The 20001-nt window shown below is 36.1% G+C and overlaps 3 protein-coding genes across 6 annotated transcripts; 2 read left to right on the forward strand and 1 right to left on the reverse strand.

Annotated features, from left to right (window-relative positions):
- The first annotated feature begins 106 nt into the window (after positions 1-106).
- Positions 107-3302, forward strand: LOC110821904 (rhomboid family protein). 3 transcript variants are annotated; one of them, XM_022051867.2, is made up of 6 exons: positions 107-422; positions 1128-1208; positions 1289-1353; positions 1682-2191; positions 2267-2357; positions 2916-3302. In XM_022051867.2, exons 1-6 carry the CDS (start codon positions 408-410, stop codon positions 3000-3002), a joined length of 849 nt encoding a protein of 282 aa, XP_021907559.2. In that variant the 5' UTR covers positions 107-407; the 3' UTR covers positions 3003-3302. The 3 variants fall into 3 exon arrangements, with proteins under 3 accessions (XP_021907559.2, XP_021907557.2, XP_021907558.2); XM_022051865.2 differs by having other exon boundaries at positions 108-422; positions 1135-1208; XM_022051866.2 differs by lacking the exon at positions 107-422 and adding an exon at positions 457-716.
- Positions 3276-6857, reverse strand: RTE1 (protein REVERSION-TO-ETHYLENE SENSITIVITY-like protein (DUF778)). 2 transcript variants are annotated; one of them, XM_022051870.2, is made up of 3 exons: positions 6151-6857; positions 3981-4386; positions 3276-3858 (listed from the first exon to the last, which is right to left on the reverse strand). In XM_022051870.2, exons 2-3 carry the CDS (start codon positions 4287-4289, stop codon positions 3436-3438), a joined length of 732 nt encoding a protein of 243 aa, XP_021907562.1. In that variant the 5' UTR covers positions 4290-4386; positions 6151-6857; the 3' UTR covers positions 3276-3435. The 2 variants fall into 2 exon arrangements, with proteins under 2 accessions (XP_021907562.1, XP_021907563.1); XM_022051871.2 differs by having other exon boundaries at positions 3981-4408.
- Positions 6858-12160: 5303 nt separating this feature from the next.
- LOC110822049 (glycine dehydrogenase (decarboxylating), mitochondrial) lies at positions 12161-18757 on the forward strand. Its single transcript, XM_088207419.1, has 15 exons — positions 12161-13584; positions 13785-14030; positions 14114-14191; positions 14274-14374; positions 14454-14649; positions 14760-14885; positions 16164-16349; positions 16454-16567; positions 16716-16868; positions 16999-17187; positions 17508-17585; positions 17674-17799; positions 17878-17976; positions 18109-18226; positions 18325-18757. Exons 1-15 carry the CDS (start codon positions 12334-12336, stop codon positions 18417-18419), a joined length of 3156 nt encoding a protein of 1051 aa, XP_088063545.1. The 5' UTR covers positions 12161-12333; the 3' UTR covers positions 18420-18757.
- The last annotated feature ends 1244 nt before the right edge of the window (positions 18758-20001 follow it).

The following is a 20001-nucleotide window of genomic DNA, read 5'->3' on the forward strand; positions in this document are numbered from 1 at the left end:
ATTTGAAACAAATGCATAACATAAGGTAAAGAAATAAATCTAATATATATATATATATATATACATATACACAAAAAATAAAACATAAAAGAAAATCCTATAAAGGAAAAACACAAACACAAACACAGTAAGAGTAATCTGGTAAAGAGTGCGTGTTTCCTACCTTGAAATCCTAAACAGCTATTCCTCCCGAGTTTCTAATATTTTACACTCCTTATCAGCCCGTCATCGATTCCTCTCTCTCTCTCTCTCTGTGCTGCGAGGGAATCCTGGTACAACAATGGCTGACAAACCAAGCCGAGGATTGGTTTTGTACGCAGACGGTTTGGCTCGTTTTATAGACCCATCGCACACCCATCTCCATTCTCTCGCCTCCAAAGCTAACTGTGGCTTCTTAACCCTTCCCAATGCTCCTTCCTCAGGTCTGCTTCCTTCTCTCTTCTTCAGTACTTACCCTCTAAACTCCTGATCTGAAAATGCTAATTACGTATATAAACAATTTAATCAACCCCACCACGTAATTAGTAGACTTGTTCTGTAGATTGAATTTCATTTCCTTCTTTTCTTCTTTTTCCTACCTGTAAGTGGGATGAAGGATGTGGAGCATGACAATTGAGTGAAGTGGAGACTCATTTGAAAACACTGTATTCTAGTTTATGAACCCTAACTCTCGTTTCTGCTTTTGGAGCATTTTGCAGTGCCTACAAGATTCTAAGGTAGATTGTTTTGTCTCTGGGGTATCATCAAATGTAATACGGCAACAGAGATCAAAGTATTTTTCATGTTATAAAATGCTCATAGATAGGATATATCATTCACTAGCCCAAAGCTATCTTCTTCCTGGGTGCCTCATCTGTTTTGTCACTCAAAGATGCTAATCTCATGGATCCATACAAATTTTTAATGGCGCAAATAAACTGTTCCCATGAAAATTGTTTGTTGGGTCTTCTTCTTATCCTGGGTTTGATTGAAATATGTATTCACAATTTTTCGTAGAACGTTTATGACAAGAGACTTTATTTTCTCTTAGTTTTCACTTTCGCCATTTTTAATTGCTTTGACAACCTATACCCCTGAATTCTTGATGATTATTCCATCTATTATTGTGGGGATTTACTTGGCTTTAGATTGCAGAATGCGAAGATGATAGGATTATTAGAGAGTTTGCATACCTGTTGGATGCAGCTGAAGCTTATATCTCCAAAACGGTTAGAGACACATCTTTTATGAATACAAATGCATGATTCTATGATTTATTTCTGACAATTCTTGCTCTTGACTTTGCTAGAGTGGAGAAATTAATGCTAAAGCAGAATGTCAAAGTTCATCCTTAATTACAACCATATCTGAGAGGTACTGTTGTAGTCGCCTAATCTTTATTATTAATGTCTAAAGTTATGCTTGGGACAAATGACTTTAAGAAGTTTGAAATTCATTTCCAAATGAGGATTTGCAACAAATGACTATTAAGAAGTTTGGAGTTCATTTCTAAATGAGGCTTGCAACAAATGACTTTAAGAAGTTTGAAATTCATTTCCAAATGAGGATTTGCAACCAAACTTCACATTTTTGGGTGGAATTCGTTTGTTCTAAACATAAACTAAATTAAGTGCTTAATTTAGTTGTCAATTATGTTGCCCACCATTTTTTAAGAAGGAAAAGTAAAATGATCTGACTTCAGGTTTATGGGAATGAAAGCTGCTCTCATTACAACCAAGTCAAGTTTGAAGTCGTTTGCTGGGCAACTTGGTTTAACTGTCTTCCAACCAAGTGAGTTACTTGAAAGTGGTCAGTCTCTTCTTGACTTACCAGTTGATGCCGTGGCCTCTGAGTTGCTGAAATTACTTGGATTCCAAGAAGGGAAAAAACTAGAGATGGGCCTCTTTGATTTGGTATTTGTTCACATCGGGGCAGGTGAAGAGGACAATGGTGAAAAAGGCAGGACTATTAACAGTTACATGGGATATATCAATTCCTTGGTTGGCCATATAATGCATGTGGCTCAACCTGGATCAGAAATTGGTCCTCGATTACACTTGTCTGTTATAATGAGCTATGGCTCCGTATCTGATGCTGATAATCTGGATTTCTCAGTTTTGGTTTCTGATGACAAGAGAAATTCTGATTTTTCAGCACTTTTCCCTCGTCAAAGCTTCACCATGAAAGGAGAAAAGCAACGGGATGATGTTAGGTAAGAATAGCTTTCACTAGATTCCTGCTAATGAAATTCCTAATGGCCTCTAAATGTTTTTTCTTCCAAACGCAGGCACTGTTACCCAATGTTAATGGCTCAATGGCAGTATGGTGTAACTCGGAAGGATCTGGCAGAGACATTTTCTTTCAAAGATTTTAAAGAGGTATTATTTAAAGTTATGAGTTAGTTTATATTTCTGGTTTTATCGCCAGTTAAACGATTATATTTTTAGTGGCAATTTTCTGTAGCATGCTTGCAGTGAGTGACGTGAAGTAGAGAATTTAAATTCAAATCTAAACCTAAAATACATAAGATGTGTAAGTTTTCATGTTAGATTTATGATTTAGATTTATGATTATGTTTGTTTTAATTGTATTTACTGCCTGCATGCCATGTACATCTTTCGTCTGTTATGTTGACTGACTGGAAAGATAAGGGAGAGCTAGCATTAGTCGCTGCTTCACAATATGTTTCTGCTGATGTGCAAATGATCCAAACTTACAATTATGTGTAGAGTGTAAAAGTTATATGAATTTTATGAACACAGACCAGAAAGAATCATACTTTCCTATTTGTCATGAATTGGTTGAGCACATGCCAAACCTGAATCAATCATTTATATTTTGCGAGAATAAATTTACTTAGGCCCTCAAATTACTGATTTATTTTTCAGGCATTTAATTCTTCACTGTACTCTAATGCGCTTTTCTTGTCCATGCAGCATGGGGGAAACCTTGCAATACCAGTTGATAGGTTTCTGCATGAAGTAGCATTCAAGCTTTGGAAGGCCCCCAAGTATGGAGCATAGAATTCAATACTCAATAAGGAAGAACAATGCAAGTTCATTTAATTTTATCTACTTTGGTAGACGAATAAGAATGCTGGCCAATCGTCACTTGCTATGATATTTCCATGCTCCAATTAGGGAACCTTGAAAAGAGGAATTTACATTACCAGCTTGCAACTATGGTACTATCCTTCGTGGTTGAAGGTGTAATCTTTATTATCCTTTTTCTATTGTAAAATATAAAGTCACTCAGGCAAACTAACAGAATTTTGCTAAAAAAAAAAGGCTACTGAGTTAATAATAAATTAAAATTTTATTTCACACGCCAAGGTTCATTTTAATCATGATGTTCCAACAGTTGAGCTATTCTAGCATGTTGAAGTGAATCCATTGCCAAAGATTGATGGTGTTGAAGAACAACACTCATACATAACATGAATGTATTAGTGAGCTTCTAGCATTCAAGTAGGTCTTTGAAACAATATGTAGCCACTAAAAACCACAACATAAGCATGAGCCAGAAAGCAAAGAGGCCAATCAAGAATGGCCAACCAACCAAAAATATGCCCAGGCAGAGCACCAATGTGAATGGGAGGAAGGATCTTATTACCGCCATGATATCAATCCAATGCCCCTTCAACACAACAAGGGCTGCTACATTGATCATGTTCCAACCCATGCATCCACCATAACTCAGCCGATTCAGGCACTGTGAAACAAATGAGTAGCTGTTGCAAGTGAAAAGATTATAGCTCCTGTGCTCAAACTGGCGCATGCTTGCTACTAGCGAATCATCCCATGTAATTGCACTTCCAAATTCTGCATGAGCATATCCTTGCTTGCATGTGTGTGCACTTAGGTTCGCAGGAAAGCAACACTGTTTCAACATTTCAACCACCATATCATTCAAAAATAGTGTATAACATATCAACCAAAGAAAAAGACTTTGCTCTCAACTTAAAAGTGAGTTTGCCTAATCATAACAATTTGGCATTATACCTGTTTTCTATCAAGGGGAACATACATGGCCGCAGCACCAAAACTGAATTGATCAATATTTACAAAATTAGATCCTGAAAAGTCCAAAATTGCACCATCCTCCCGGCAAATGCCAACATGTCCAATGAATGGGGCCAACCAAGACACAACTGGTAGCGGAGTCCAAACTAAACAACAAGGAAACTTTGCCTTTTTTGGATCAATTTCCTCAAGTGGCCACAACTCGTGCTCGATGCTACTTGCAGAAATCGTATGCTCAATATCATACCCTATTTTCAGATCCATTATAGGAAGTCTTCCACGTGACATATGGCTTTAAACAATTTCCTATGGTGATTCATCACCATGTCAAACTACACCCTCAGACATCATCGCCTTAGTGCAATTTGCTCAGTTAATGAGTATCCTATTACAAAAATGATCGTCATCTGCATGAAAAACATTGCCATATACATCCTTGCTAGAAGGCAAAAGAATATACAGTACTGATGGATACAAATGGCACCAAAAAAAAAAAGAGAAGATTGCCAAGATAATTCAAATTTCCAAATGTTGGCATACATGAAGAGTTGCTTTCAAGAATTAATTTGTGTCAAAACAGTGTATAACAGAGAGTCCAACAGAGGTGAAGATGCATCAAAACAGGTTGTGTAAGAGTTGATTTCAGAACTAAAAGAACACCTAAACAGGCAATATAATGGATTAGAAAAGAAAGACCTTGGACCCAAGCAGAATATGTGAGGACCCTCAAGTGTCTCAAATATGCACGAGAAAGACTTGAAAATACGATCGAAAGAGTCACTGCAATGTTCAATCATTCATGACCAAGGCAAATATCAACCTAGACTTTTGATGGGTTTGATAATACTTCCAAAAAAGATCATAAAAAGGAGAAGTGTGGACTGCTCTTAATAGACATACAGGTAAAAATTTGTCCAACAGTGGGTCTAATATTATCACAGCAACGTACCCACTCTCATTCAACAAATCATTTACAAGCCTCCAACACATCATGCTCCTTTTCTACTGCCAAACCTTTCAAGAAAAACAAATTTCGTGGACTCTCCTGTTATCTTCCTCAAAAAAATTGTTTGTGAAAGACAAGGCACCAGCCTGTAATAGACCCATTCATGAAAGCAGAAACCATAATGGACTGGACTTAATCATATTAGGCGGCAAACAGAGATTGTTTTAAACATGTACAAACCCGAAAGTCCAGCCCATTGTCCTTTCTGAAGTTACAGCCTGATCCTATATTTTAATTCACCAATATCCAGGTCAAACATATCATAAGAATCCTCTCCATTTTATGGGTTTGATGCATGATTGCACAGTAAAGACCCAAGGAACAAGAGAAGCAATTAACTATGCATGTAGATAGCCCTATGTAGCATTGACAGGAAAAATGCATAACTCATCCAATTCAAGTCACACAAGCAAGTGAAGGTTATTACCATAAATTTCAAGCCTCTAGACAGCATCTGCAGAATCTTCAAACTACAGTATCTCAGTGTTCACTACTTGTTGAGTGAAATGTGAACATGCATGGCCCAAGAGGGTCTCAATATATTTGATTTTAAATACTTACATACATGGAGCAAACAGTAAAATGGAATCCAAAGGGATATAACAAGATCTTGACTGTCATTTTTGTAAGTTCATTGGTAAAGATGCATACGTCACAAGAGAATAACTGGTCAAGAATATATCCCAAGCATTCACAGCAAAGCATGCGATACAAACACCACAAAAGTCTGGTACCTATATGAAAACCAGTAGAGCCAAAAGCCCATTTTACAATTTCATGATTTTTGTCAAGATCATTACCCTCTGTCTTCTTCAATTCCTCCTGTCATTTCTTTAAAGGGCATATCCTATGCCTTTATCAGATTTTTTTTTTTAAATAAATCCTATAATTTTATCAGATGCCCTTCTAAAATCCATCTCACAACCTTAACTTTTAATTAATATCCAACTAATCCACAAGAATCAAATTGCGTAAGATTCATAATCTAAAACAGAAAGACAACCAGAATGTGATGCCCACTTGAAGCTCATTCAACTTTTCCTAGATAATCACAAAGGCAACACAAACTTCAATCAAACATTCTCATGTCAGGGCACATTACCGAAAATCTCAATAACCGGCTTAGTATTAACAAGTAATTACCTAAGGAGACAAAACCGGAGCCTGTGCAGGCAGTGAAACCTGAAGCTTCACTTCAGGATTCTCTGACTCAGTCTCTCCTCCGGAGACTGCCTTGCCTCCTGTCTCAGCCCCCTTTTCTTCTGCTCTCCTCCTTGGGATTCTGGACTCACTGCTTCCAATTGCCCTCTGTTTCTTGTCGAGAATGAGGGGAAGTATTCCCTCTCTCCAAACAACTTTACCTTCACTAAATATTCTTTCTTTTCCCCTCACTCTCTCTCAAAAGCTTCTAGAAAAACCCTAAAATCCCAAATCTTCTAGACCTCTCTCTGCTTTTCTTCACTGATTTCTGGCCGCGCCCTCATTCCTTTTTCTCTTCTCTTCTCTTCTCGTATACACCATTTGCTACAACGCCTCCTTCTACTTTTTTAATCCTCCGAGCCTCGCCTCCGGCCGCTGCAGCTTCCCCTTTGCCTCAACGAGAGCACCTGGAGGCATCAAACTCTGCTATGTCTTATCAATCTCTTCTCTGCTTCGGTGCTCTCCTACTCTGTCAATCAGCTCACGCCAGCTTCTGCTTCTCCATTTCTCTTCCTAACTTTTTCTTCTTCGATGAAAATGTTTCACGGGAAGCAGATCAGAGAATGCGGAGTCTGTTTACGGCTTCTATCGAACAGCAGTGAGGGGGATCCGATCGTGCGAATGCCATCAGCCCTCGATAAAACGGTGCCGTTTCACCAGCCTGACAGGCTTTATACATGAGCCGAAGAAGCAGGAATTAATGGGCCGGGCTGGGGTAATTTAATTGGGCTTAATAGAACTGGGCTGAATTCTTGAAGGGTTTTGAGCTGGATTTACATAGATTCAAATGAGGTGGGTTTGGTAAAGAGAAAAAGATTTGGGTTTGAATAAGGTTTAAGTTGGAGTTTACTTGCATAAACTCAACGGTTACTTTTCCTCCTAATATTTTTTTTAAAATAGCTTTTAATAAACATTCTCATTTAACATAAATTTAAGTCAATAGCAGGTGTTGTCATTCTGAATTGATATAAATATTTTTTTCACTTCAACCTCCACTGTTGAGGTTTATCATGTAGAGGTACTCAAATTGGATCAGTGATCGATTTCTAGGTTTCGTCGTAAACCTAATTGGTTACTTCCAATTACATAAATCAATAGTTCAAACCGCACTCAAAAGTATGGCATTTTTCATTTTTATAGGAACTTCTGTATTATAAATAATGGTATCTCCAATTATACCCCCTCAAAATTTGAATTTTTCATAAAAAAAAATGTATGTCCAAATATTAAGAGAGGAATTTAAGGAACGAAGAAAAGCTTGAGGTCTTCAGGCTTTCTCGTGTGCCAAAGGTTCAAAATGTCTTTGATTTCCCCCTATTCTGCTTCCTAAAGCTTCATTGCCCGTCCTCAAGCAAGTGCCTTCAAGCTTCCTCACACAACACACGTGCCCTCAAGCTTCCATACAAAATGCATCACCTGAAGCTTTCTCGTGTAATGAATCTCTTAAAGTTTTCTCGTGCAACAACTCTTGACCAGCTTCCTCGCATAACTCACTAGCCGAACTCTCAATATTCTCAATTCTTCCTCTCACATCAATTTCTTTCACTTGTTGATAAAAATTTTGAATTAGTATTTATTATGTGGTAGATGAGATATTTGTTTCACATATGAAAGTTAGTGCACTAAAATAAATACTAACACAAAAGATTTATATGTGAGCATCGGATGGTAAGTCAATACTATGTGGTAGGTCTCATGGTATTGACTTAACATAACTAACTTATTGTAACACCCAAGTGTTTTTTTTTATTTTTTTTATTCTTATTATTTTTATTTTTATTTATTTGAATTTTTTTAGATTTTTATTTAATTTAATTTAATGAAAATAAAAATAAAAATAATAATGATGATAAAATTGGGTAAAAATATTATTTGGATTTAATTGAAATTGATTTTGAAAAAAAATTGGTGAAAATTTAGATTCTGGGGGTGTTTTTGAAAAGAAAATCGGAAACTGGTGGTCAAAACGTAATTTTAAAAAGTTGTGCCACGTCAGCAGTCCGATCAGCAGCTCCGGCCAACCAGGACACGCCGCGTGGCAAGAAAACGCTGACACGGGACGGGTCACATGGGCGATCCGCGTGCGCGCGATCGGATGGCCCAGATCCGTTCCCGCGCGCACGGACGACCCAGATCAAACGTGCGTATGGACGGCCCAGATTCACGCGTACAGACAGCCCAGATTCAATCAGGCACGGATGGCCCAGATTGCATCGCGATGGACGACCCAAATTTAATCCCAATTAAATCGCGATCGGACGGTCCATATTTAATCTTAATGGACGGTTGAGATTAAAAGGCAAAGAGTATAAATAACCCCACCCACACCTTACCACAAAACCCTAGCCGCCAGTGCCCGCCGGAGAAGAAGAACCAGACGCCGGAGGAGTCGGCCGCCGCCACCCGCCGCCGCACCGGAGAGGTTTCCGACTGTCAATCGAGGTAAATTTTCTCCCCCTGACTCGTTTTTCGATGCTGAGTCCGCCTATGACCAAACCGAAGCATAACCACCAACCAAACGGCCGAAAAACCCAACCGAAGTCCGGCGCCGCCGCCGTGACTCCCCTCTATTTTCGCCTTCGATGAGGCCCTTCCCGGCCTCCGTTCGATGCAAATTTTATACCGCTGTGATCACCGTTCTTTTCTCTACAGGTTGATCGGAACTAAACATCAAAACGTGACTCACGCTGGAGGAGCCGCCGCACCCGAGAGCACCGCCGCTAGTAAGTCTCGATTTTTCGTGATTTTTTGGCCCACCGAGGGCCCTAGGGTTGTTTTATCGCAGGGATCGATGCAAGTTTGGCCGAAAACGGCCAACTCGAGGCGGATCGTCGTCGCCGGAGCACGGCGGAGCCGCCATGCCGGAATTTCAATATTAGTCGAAAGGGGCCCTAGGTCTAATTTGAGATTTTTTGGAACACGTGCAGGTATCAGTAATGAGTTTCAGTTTTCTGGAAAAAATTCAGGAAAATTAGGGACAGCCCATAGGTGCACTGTAGAGTCGATTTCAGACAACGAAACAAGTAAGGACCCCTCACTCTATTTCCTATCACGGTATTAAAGTTTAATAAATAATAAAACGATATTTTGAGACTTTATAGATGTATAATTGATTGAGGTTGCCAATTGAGGCCGAGTCTGATACAGTGTTGGTCTGTTATTGTTTGATATAATTTTCAGTATTAAATACAGCATGATATTTGATGTAATTATGTTATGGTCTCGTATGTATGAATCATGATTTCTTTTATTATGGTTTGTATTATAGTGAACCCGATACTGTGTTATCTTGTTTGATGTCAATTACTGGTTTACATGTTGTGTATGATTGGATGATTGAGATTAAGAAAAAAAAGCAAAAAGGCTATGTGAATTGATAAGTGAAAAATGTGGACAGCCTGACTAGATATCTTAGGAGATGGTGGACGGACCGGGTCTGTAGGGAACCCTACCGGAAACGTGGTCTCTCATACCGGACGAGATATGAAGATCTTATATGTTTTGGCGCCCATACCGAACGGGGTATGGAGACGGCCCGTTTCACCCTCATACCGGACGGGGTATTGAGGTTCATGGTTTTGGCTCCCATACCGGACGAGGTATGGGGACGGCCCTAGAATCAGGTTGTAATGTTAATGGTTCACGGGTAGCGGTGACCCCTTATGGATTCCCATGGATACTAGTAGGCTGGTAAAAGAGGAAAATATATTGTTTAATGATTGAAATGCAAAGGCATGGTAAGTGTTATGTTATAAAGTTTATATGATTTCATGATGATGATAATGTTATTGCTTTCATATGTTGTTTTCATGGATCTCACCGAGGTAAGTGGACAGTAAAAGTTTTTATGTTAATAAACGAGTTTGTTATAAATTATGTTCAATTTGTCATTTTTGTTTTCTACCCACCTTTACTTCCGTGACGGTGAGATAGTGTGATGTCTTTACTGGGCTGGTGTAGCTCATTCCTTATTTAACCATTTCAGATCAGGAAGACGTTGTTCCCGAGCCCGTTCAGCATGAAAATGGCGAAGGGGACGCCTAAATACTTCATAGTTATATTTATAGTTTTTATTTCGAGTATCTCTTTCAGTTAGTTTGTTCTTTCATGTTTTGAGTACGTTTTGGTTATTGTGTAAGGGATGTTAATCAAATTTTTTTATTACGCTTCTGCATTTGAAATTTTTAATACATACATTTTATTTAAATTTCCGGGACCGTTATACTTATATTAAAAAAAAACTTTTTATTTATAAATATTTTAAAGAAATAGTTAGAAATAATATATGTATATATATACATATATAGAAATTTAAATAGAAAAATGGAAATACTACCGGAGGTATATTTCTATTGAATTTTTTTAAAAAAATGTTATAACGATAATAATAAAAAAATATATATATTATCGTATCATCTTTGTGAATTAAATTAAATAACTTATGTTTCATTTCTCAAGTTTACTCCCTCTTCAATCTCATTTTTTTTATACTTAATTAATATAAAATTAAAATACGACAATAGCAATAAAATTTTTTATCCCTCGTATCCTTTCTCCGTAAATAATTTATAGTATAAAATATTTTGATATTTCTTGAATATTGAAGTTATAACGTCTAAAAAAAATTATTTATTTATTTATTTATTTTTTAAAAAAATTATGTTTTCTGTATAATGACAGAAAGTGGATTTGGGAACTAAAATCTATAATACTCCAATGGTACTTACAACTCATTAGAGAAATTGCAAAAATGAATTCCCTTTTAATAACTTCCCTTGACATTACATATAAAATTTAATATTACCAATCAATTATATATATATATATTTCAATTAGTTACTTGATATACTGTAATAGAATAGATTTTATATTATTTTAAAAGAGTATTACAAATTTCGAAATAATTTTAAAATAAATTATATTTTTATTAGTGAAATCTTAAAATCATTAAAATTAACAAGAATTAATCCGTAAATCAAAATATTGCAATTTAATTGATATTTTACAAAAAAAAAAGACTATAAATATCTTAATTTATTAGTACCGAATATTCATTCTCGTTTTTCTCTCTCATTATTATTTCATTTTTCTCTCATTTATCATCATTTTTTTTTACTTTCTTTTTTTATTTTTCATTTTTTCTCTTTTTTTTTTTTTGCTTTTTTAAATTTCTCTTTTGGTTTTATTTTTCTCTTTTTTTTTTTTCCCATTTTGTTATATGGTTTGGATTTTTTCTCAATTTTCAAATGGCCCTATTGTTAACAAAAAAAAAAAATTAATTTGAAATATGATAAAATAATTTTCCATTTATGCCCTCCATAAAATTCCCAATATCCCACATTTGTGGAACTTAAAAATCAAAAGATTCCAAAAAAAAAAAAAAAAAATCAATGTAATTTTTTAATCACGAGAGCGATGGTTCCCATAAAATGTGATGCAAAAAAAAAAAAAAAAATCCAAACTATTTAATAAACATCAAATCCCAATTAAAATTACATAATATGGGTGTAAATAAGATTAAAGTGAAGGATAAAAGTGTAATTTAACATTATTCTTTCTAATTGGTTCATGTTGCTGCGTGTTTGAGGTGAGACATGGAGATAAGCAGATTGTGAAAGAGAATCTGCCAACCAAGAACATCAAAATTTTACACACAAAATAAATAAAATCTAATAATATTATTTGAATGAAATGAAACGCGTTGTGATCCACTGAATCTCAATCTGGTTTCCTTCATTTTCTTCCATGCAAATTCTGTAAGTTTTTGTTTTTGCAGTACATAAATATTTATATCCTCAAAACTACTGTCTTTTTCTTCATAGGTGCCCAGTCACCCGCTCCGCCTACCACCAGATCTCAAAGACGTGATTTTCTTTTTTTGGGTTTCAAAAAGAATTGTTTTTTAAATTGTAAATAATATTAAAATGCACATATAAATACAGTATACATGTTGTATTTCTTTATTATAAGTATACAGACAAATCCTCCTGCGCATTACCACCACCAACCCACCATCTTCATGGGACAAAGCTTAAATCTTTATTAACCTCTCTTTTTGTTGTCCCTCCTTGGCAACCCCCATTTTGCTCTTCCTCTTTTGGATTCTGTTTCCTTGGTCTTCATTCCATGGAACGTGCAAGGAGACTGGCGAACCGGGCGATTTTCAAACGCCTGGTTAACGAGTCTAAGAGATCCCGCAACCATGAATCTTGTTTGTTGAACTCCTCCTCCCCTGTTCTGTACACTCCTTCAAGGTACGTGTCTTCTCTCTTACCGTTTGCTTCTAAAAATGGTAGATCAGATGTATTACCCACAAGAAATGGTGTTGGTTATGGTGGTGGTATTGGTCCGCAAATTCGGTCTATATCTATTGAGGCTTTGAAGCGGAGTGATACTTTCCCTCGCCGGCATAACTCTGCAACCCCAGAAGAGCAAACCAAGATGGCGGAGTCATGTGGGTTTGATAATCTTGATGTGCTTATTGATGCTACAGTCCCTAAATCTATACGTATTGATTCAATGAAGTTCTCTAAATTTGATGGGGGTTTAACCGAGAGCGAAATGATTGAACACATGCAAAGTTTAGCATCAAAAAACAAGGTTTTCAAGTCATATATTGGGATGGGCTACTACAATACTTATGTTCCACCTGTGATTTTGAGGAATATAATGGAAAATCCCGCTTGGTATACTCAGTATACCCCGTATCAGGCTGAGATATCTCAAGGTCGTCTTGAGTCTCTGCTTAATTACCAGACCATGATTACGGATCTCACTGGCTTGCCCATGTCTAATGCTTCCTTGCTCGATGAGGGGACAGCTGCTGCTGAGGCAATGGCTATGTGTAATAACATACTCAAAGGGAAAAAGAAGACATTTATTATTGCTAACAATTGTCACCCACAAACAATTGATATTTGCAAGACTAGAGCTGGTGGTTTTAATCTTAATGTTGTTACTGCCGACTTGAAGGACATCGATTACAAGTCTGGCGATGTTTGTGGGGTTTTAGTTCAGTATCCTGGCACTGAGGGAGAAATATTGGATTATGGGGAGTTTATTAAAACTGCTCATGCTAATGGGGTAAAGGTTGTTATGGCAACAGATTTGTTGGCCTTGACAATGTTGAAGCCGCCGGGTGAACTTGGGGCTGATATTGTTGTTGGCTCAGCCCAGAGGTTTGGAGTGCCTATGGGGTATGGAGGTCCTCATGCTGCGTTTTTAGCCACCTCTCAAGAGTACAAGAGGTTGATGCCTGGTAGAATTATCGGTGTCAGTGTTGATTCCTCGGGCAAGAGTGCTCTTCGTATGGCCATGCAGACTAGGGAGCAACATATCCGCAGGGATAAGGCTACTAGCAACATCTGCACTGCTCAAGTAAGACACTACCAGTTTCCTGATATCTTTAGTTTCATTAAGAATTGTTTTATGGAGGTTGGACTTTGAAAACACCAGAATTCTATTTCAAATCCTTGTCATGAACCCATTCATGAATATCTTATTGTACAAGTTTCTTGATTGCTTTTATTCTCACAGTGAGTTTTCCCTTTCATTGATTAAGCTAGTATATTTTTTAGGCATTACTTGCGAACATGGCTGCTATGTATGCTGTTTATCATGGACCTGAAGGCCTAAAATCCATTGCCCAACGCGTCCATGGCCTTGCTGGGACGTTTGCACTGGGACTCAAGAAACTTGGAACAGTGGAAGTTCAAGGTCTTCCCTTCTTTGATACTGTGAAGGTTAAGTGTGCTGATGCTCATGCAATTGCTGATGTTGCATACAAAAATGAGATTAATTTGCGGATTGTAGACTCAGACACTGTGAGTATAAGTTTTGCCTTTAGGATTGATTTGTTGATATTAGTTCCACACCATGAGGTAATAGGAGGTTTAATTTCTTTCAGATCACTGTTTCCTTTGATGAGACAACCACTTTGGAGGATGTTGATAAGCTTTTCAAAGTTTTCGCTTGTGGCAAACCTGTGAGTGTTTGTAATCCTTCTAGCGCTGATGATGTTCACTGTTAGGCACTTTCTGACCCGAACCTTCTTTTTTTACTGTTAGGTCCCCTTCACTACAGCATCTATTGCATCCGAAGTTCAGACTGCAATCCCTTCTGGTCTGGCAAGAGAGAGCTCTTTTCTGACCCACCCTATTTTTAACACGTATAAGCCCTCCCATAAACTTACATTTTAGTCACCTGGCAACTAAGATCCATTCTGACTTTTGGCTGTTTCTTAATAGATATCACACCGAGCACGAGTTGCTCAGATACCTTCATAGGTTACAGTCGAAGGATCTATCACTTTGCCACAGTATGATTCCATTGGGATCTTGTACGATGAAGTTGAATGCAACTACTGAAATGATGCCTGTAACATGGCCAAACTTCACTAATATTCACCCATTTGCTCCTATTGAGCAGGCTCAGGGTTATCAGGTAATTAGTTATTAATATTTATTTTCATCGAGGATTTTGGAAGAACTGATTTAATGTCATATGTATGAAGTAGCTGTTTTCCTTGACTTGATTGAGTATGGTTTTGTTAGGAAATGTTCAACAATTTGGGAGACCTCCTGTGTACCATTACTGGGTTTGATTCTTTCTCATTGCAACCTAATGCTGGTGCTGCTGGTGAATATGCAGGACTGATGGTTATCCGGGCATATCATAGGGTAAGTTGATGATTATCATTTTCTTTAACTTCTCGCACCAAATATGTTCTCATCTTTTTGTTCCAGAAAGCTTGAGTGCGGTCTCAGTCTTATTTTAGTGTCACTAGTGAGCATCTTTGAGTTGACGTTGCTGCAAAGAGATATTATGTTGACTATCATTTGATTAACATGAGCCATACTTTGCTTCAAATTTTTCTGATCCTAGTTTATGATGCAGCACAAAAGATTATAGAATGGACAAATTTAACTATTATGAAATATATTTACTTAACTATAATTATACGTATTATTTAAAGTATTTTTTATCTAAATTTCAATTTCATGGCTAAGAAGAGGAACACAATAAAATAGGACATAAATTTATTGAAAAGACATTCTAATTATAAGTCAATTTTATGTCCAATTCAAGTTAAGTATTTTTGTGATTCCTTTTTGGACAGGTAGGGGTATAAATCCATAGCTGTGAATTTGAAAATATAAGTGATGTTTATTCGGCTATACATCAAATATCTAAATTATGTTAATTTATATATATCAGATAACTAAGATAAGAGAGTTGAATCGGACTAGAATATGTTTGAAAGAAGCACAAGGTTAGCTTATCTGGGAACTACTAAAATAGCTCATTAAGCACTCTGTAAATACACGAGTGGTTCCACATTATTTGGAAGACTGCTTGTGAATAAAACCTATTGATATTTTCTCATTCTTTAAGTGCCTAACAATGTTATGATTTCGGTATGAGAATTGTACGGTTATGATTTCAGTATGAGAATTGTATGATTATGGCTGTCGTCAATCCTAGTGATTGTGGATTGTGAATTTTTTTGCTAAAACTTATCCAATGTGCTACATCAGTTTTGGCTCTCAATTTTTTAATAAAAAGGGTCTGATTTATTTTTTGCATCTTCTAACAAGGCCTTATATTTTATCCATCGTTGCAATCTGGATTGCTGTTCCAGATTACTTGTATTGTCTCTCAAATGTATTTGATGATATAGCATTTGTTTGCCATCAACTTTCTGGTTGAACGATGTCTAGAATTAATTGAAGTAATCCTGTCTCCTTGAATCTGTAATTTCTTTTTTGACTTTCTAGCGGCCTTTGTCGTTTTGCACTTGGAATAAAATTCTAAATGGAAAGAGATGTATAAAATATTTAGTATAAATCTTAACATTTCAAGTTAACAAATTAAATAAGGGAAAGAATCTAAAAAAATTAAACAAGAGAGAAGAAGCAAATTCCTCAACTGATTATGCTTACCCATTAAATTTGCAGGCCAGAGGAGACCATCATCGCAATGTGTGTATCATACCTGTTTCGGCACATGGAACCAATCCTGCGAGTGCTGCTATGTGTGGGATGAAAATCGTTGCTGTTGGAACTGATTCAAAGGGAAACATCAATATTGAAGAATTAAAGAAGGCTGCTGAAGCTAATAGGGATAACTTGTCTGCTCTCATGGTGCGTACTTCAGTAAACCGCATTGAAACTTGAGAAAGAGGGCCGATATTTAGAGAACTGCTTGTAAATTTAGCATATTTTTCCTTTTTGTTTAAATTTTTCAGGTTACATATCCTTCAACTCATGGAGTTTACGAAGAAGGTATTGATGAAATATGCAAAATAATACATGAGAATGGAGGACAAGTGTATATGGATGGGGCTAACATGAATGCTCAGGTCAATTTTCTTTTTGTTTTCTGCATTTTATATAGTGCTGTCCATATACATTCGTTGTTCATCTCATCAGTATCTGAAGTTGGTCTGAATTCTATACTTTATGCAAACATTTCCTTTCCAGTTCTGAAAATATTACTTTTCCTCACAGGTGGGTTTGACAAGCCCAGGTTTTATTGGAGCGGATGTTTGCCATCTTAATCTCCACAAGACATTCTGCATTCCACATGGGGGTGGTGGTCCTGGCATGGGTCCTATTGGTGTGAAGAAACATTTGGCACCTTTTCTGCCTTCACATCCTGTGGTATCTACCTGTTAGATTCAATTACCATATCTATACAGCGGACATCCTTATTAGTCTTCTCATGAACATGGCTTGAATATCACATCTCAATAGTTTTTCAACTTTTTCTTTTCTTAATCACTGTATGAAGGTACCTACTGGTGGTATCCCAGCCCCAGAAAAATCTCAACCCCTTGGCTCCATTGCTGCTGCACCTTGGGGCTCCGCACTCATCTTGCCCATATCTTATACCTACATAGCCATGATGGGTTCTAAGGGACTCACTGAGGCTTCAAAGATAGCAATTCTGAATGCAAACTACATGGCAAAACGTCTTGAGGTTTCTTCTCTTTCCTTGAATTGCCATACTATATAAATTTGTAAATAATAGATTTGGCAATGTCATGTCCTGGTGATCCCTCAGTATCTTTGTTAATAAAATGTTTTCTTCCCTGGTCATCATAGCAAAGCCAAGATCCATGGGGTAAGGTGGCAATGATGCGCCAAGCTAATTGTTTCAAACTAGAAATATGTGTATTTAGTATGGGTTACAGTCTTAAAAAGAAATTGAGATCTGAATTATTGCTCAAATTGAACTTAAATTCCAGAAATTTTGGTTATGTTTCCTCAATTCTTGCGTTTTCTTGTCTTGGTTGTCAGAACCACTACCCTGTTCTCTTCCGCGGTGTCAATGGAACAGTTGCTCATGAATTCATTGTGGATTTACGAGGGTTTAAGGTGGTTGTCAATTAAAATCTTTCTTCAGCAATTTTCTCTTTAATTACTGTTCATTTCCATGATTAATTGAGATACCTCATGGTTGCAGAATACTGCTGGGATAGAGCCCGAAGATGTAGCCAAGCGCCTTATGGACTATGGATTCCATGCACCAACGATGTCTTGGCCTGTTCCAGGAACATTAATGATTGAGCCCACTGAAAGTGAAAGCAAGGTATAACTCAAGATCATTCTTTGTTGTGCCCTTCTCAATTTCTCCGTCTCTCAAACTATACTTCAATATATTTTGCAGGCGGAATTAGATAGATTTTGTGATGCTCTTATCTCTATCAGGGAAGAAATTGCACAGATAGAGAAGGGAAATGCTGATATCCACAACAATGTCCTGAAGGTGAAGAAATATAATCACAAGATCATTTTTAATATGATATTTGTATCATTCTTGCCCGTGCGCTATTGATCTTGAGGATTTTAGTCAAATCAATATAACTTCAAAATGACTGTGTGAAATATGCAAATACAGGGATCGCCTCACCCTCCATCTTTGCTCATGGGAGATGCCTGGTCAAAACCATATTCCCGTGAATATGCAGCTTTTCCTGCTCCTTGGCTCCGAACATCTAAGTTCTGGCCTACTACAGGTATGCATATCAATCTACGAGATCTTTGTAATCATGCCCAATCACAGAGAGCCTTGGGACACTTTTTGGCACTAACTTTTTGGCCTTGGCAATACCAGGTCGTGTTGACAACGTGTACGGTGATCGCAACCTCATCTGCACTCTCCTCCCAGCGTCACAGGTTGCGGAAGAACAGGCTGCAGCAAGTGCTTAGTGTTCTCCAGATGCAACCATGATGCCTGAAAACATTTCTTGTTGCTCATGATGTGTATATAAACTTTCCGAAAAAATCATATTCATATGCTCTTCCACGCCTCGGTACCTTGATTTCTTTCAAAACTGATAATCAGTTGCTTAATAATAACGATCATTCCTAAAATTGCAACTCAATGTTGTAATTATCATTTTATGCTGTAATATATATATATTTTTTTTAATTTTTAAAGTCTAGGTCCTCAGCATCTTCTATTGTGGTATAATACTAAATATATTCCGGTCAGCTGTATGTATAATGGATGTAGTATTCATATAAATTCAGAATTATTACCATCATTTAAAGTATTTAATTTTAATTATACATACATAATAAACCATTTGTTTTTTAATTTAGTTTGTAACATTATAAATATGATTTCAGTGTTAATTATAAAAGATTTATTTAACAAGTTGGGAAATATTTAATTTAAGAGGAAAATCAATGTTCTTCCTAACGTGGAAAAAAGTGCAAGGGAATCTCACCAAGTGGAATTTTGATCACTTAATTAATTAAAAATATGGACTTCTACAAAATATTAACTACACTTTAATCTTTTACGATGCATAAATTATATACTTGTACTTAGAATTAAAACCCTTATTCTAAAATTTGTAGAAAGAGTTATTGTCGATTTTATTATAATATTTAGCACGTAAGGATATTGCAATATTTAGTTGAAGCTTAAATTGGGTTAACATGTCAGGTTAAAAACTATTTATCTTTCTGTAATCACCACACGGTTTCATCGCATCATCCTTTTTATTTTTTTGATTATGAATATAATTAGAGCATCTCACGAGACACATCGGGCCGAATGAATCTTTTGTCTAGAAGTTTTTGAATTAGCTTCTTTAATTTGTCCATCTTTACATGCAGTTTGAATCTTTTAGAGTTTACGTGAATTTTAAATTGGCTAAATATAATTGTTTTAAGTCTAAATTTAATAAATAAGTAGTTGAAATAACAACCGAGTAAATAAAGATAAAATGGACCAAAAACTTATAACAATTACAAGGGAGTTACGATTTTTTAAAGTGAAAGCATGCGTAGGGAGTGCAATTTTGAGATGATCGTATTTCTACTATAGAAAATTATATTTTTACATCATATTATACTCTCGTATATTTTTATTTAAAGATTATTTTTTTATTATATTATAATTAATGTATATATATTATTTAATTAATAAATATATAAATTTATAATAAAAAATATATAAAAGTATAATTTTAAAAAATAATTGATTACGAGCACATTTAGATATAAAGATAAAAAGTTTAGTTTAAAGTGCAATTATAAATGAATTATCTTCCAAAAAATTATAATTTATTATTTTTTTAAAAAATAATATAATCATCATATAATAATTAAAACCAAATGATTTGTAACTACCAAATAAATAAATAAAATCATAATGCTTAAAATATTCAGAATATAATTATGGAGTTCAGAAAAGAGGTTGGAAAGGTTTTATCCAGGAGAATCCAATGTACTTTTTCACTTGTTGCAATAATGATGAAGGCAACATTAGGACCATATA

Source organism: Carica papaya, chromosome 7 (assembly GCF_054855325.1).
Source record: "Carica papaya isolate Zhongbai chromosome 7, ASM5485532v1, whole genome shotgun sequence".
Classification (NCBI taxonomy): Eukaryota; Viridiplantae; Streptophyta; class Magnoliopsida; order Brassicales; family Caricaceae; genus Carica; species Carica papaya.

Excerpts from the sequence above, each read along its gene's own strand:
- LOC110821904 (XM_022051865.2), top strand. The coding sequence starts at position 281 with ATGGCTGACAAACCAAGCCGAGGATTGGTTTTGTACGCAGACGGTTTG. Across the intron at positions 1,209-1,288 it reads AAGCTTATATCTCCAAAACG|AGTGGAGAAATTAATGCTAA; the intron begins GTTAGAGACACA and ends TGACTTTGCTAG. Across the intron at positions 2,192-2,266 it reads AAGCAACGGGATGATGTTAG|GCACTGTTACCCAATGTTAA; the intron begins GTAAGAATAGCT and ends TTCCAAACGCAG.
- RTE1 (XM_022051870.2), bottom strand. The coding sequence starts at position 4,289 with ATGTCACGTGGAAGACTTCCTATAATGGATCTGAAAATAGGGTATGAT. Across the intron at positions 3,859-3,980 it reads TTCCCCTTGATAGAAAACAG|TGTTGCTTTCCTGCGAACCT; the intron begins GTATAATGCCAA and ends ATGTTGAAACAG.
- LOC110822049 (XM_088207419.1), top strand. The coding sequence starts at position 12,334 with ATGGAACGTGCAAGGAGACTGGCGAACCGGGCGATTTTCAAACGCCTG. Across the intron at positions 14,375-14,453 it reads ACCCACCCTATTTTTAACAC|ATATCACACCGAGCACGAGT; the intron begins GTATAAGCCCTC and ends GTTTCTTAATAG. Across the intron at positions 14,886-16,163 it reads TTATCCGGGCATATCATAGG|GCCAGAGGAGACCATCATCG; the intron begins GTAAGTTGATGA and ends TTAAATTTGCAG.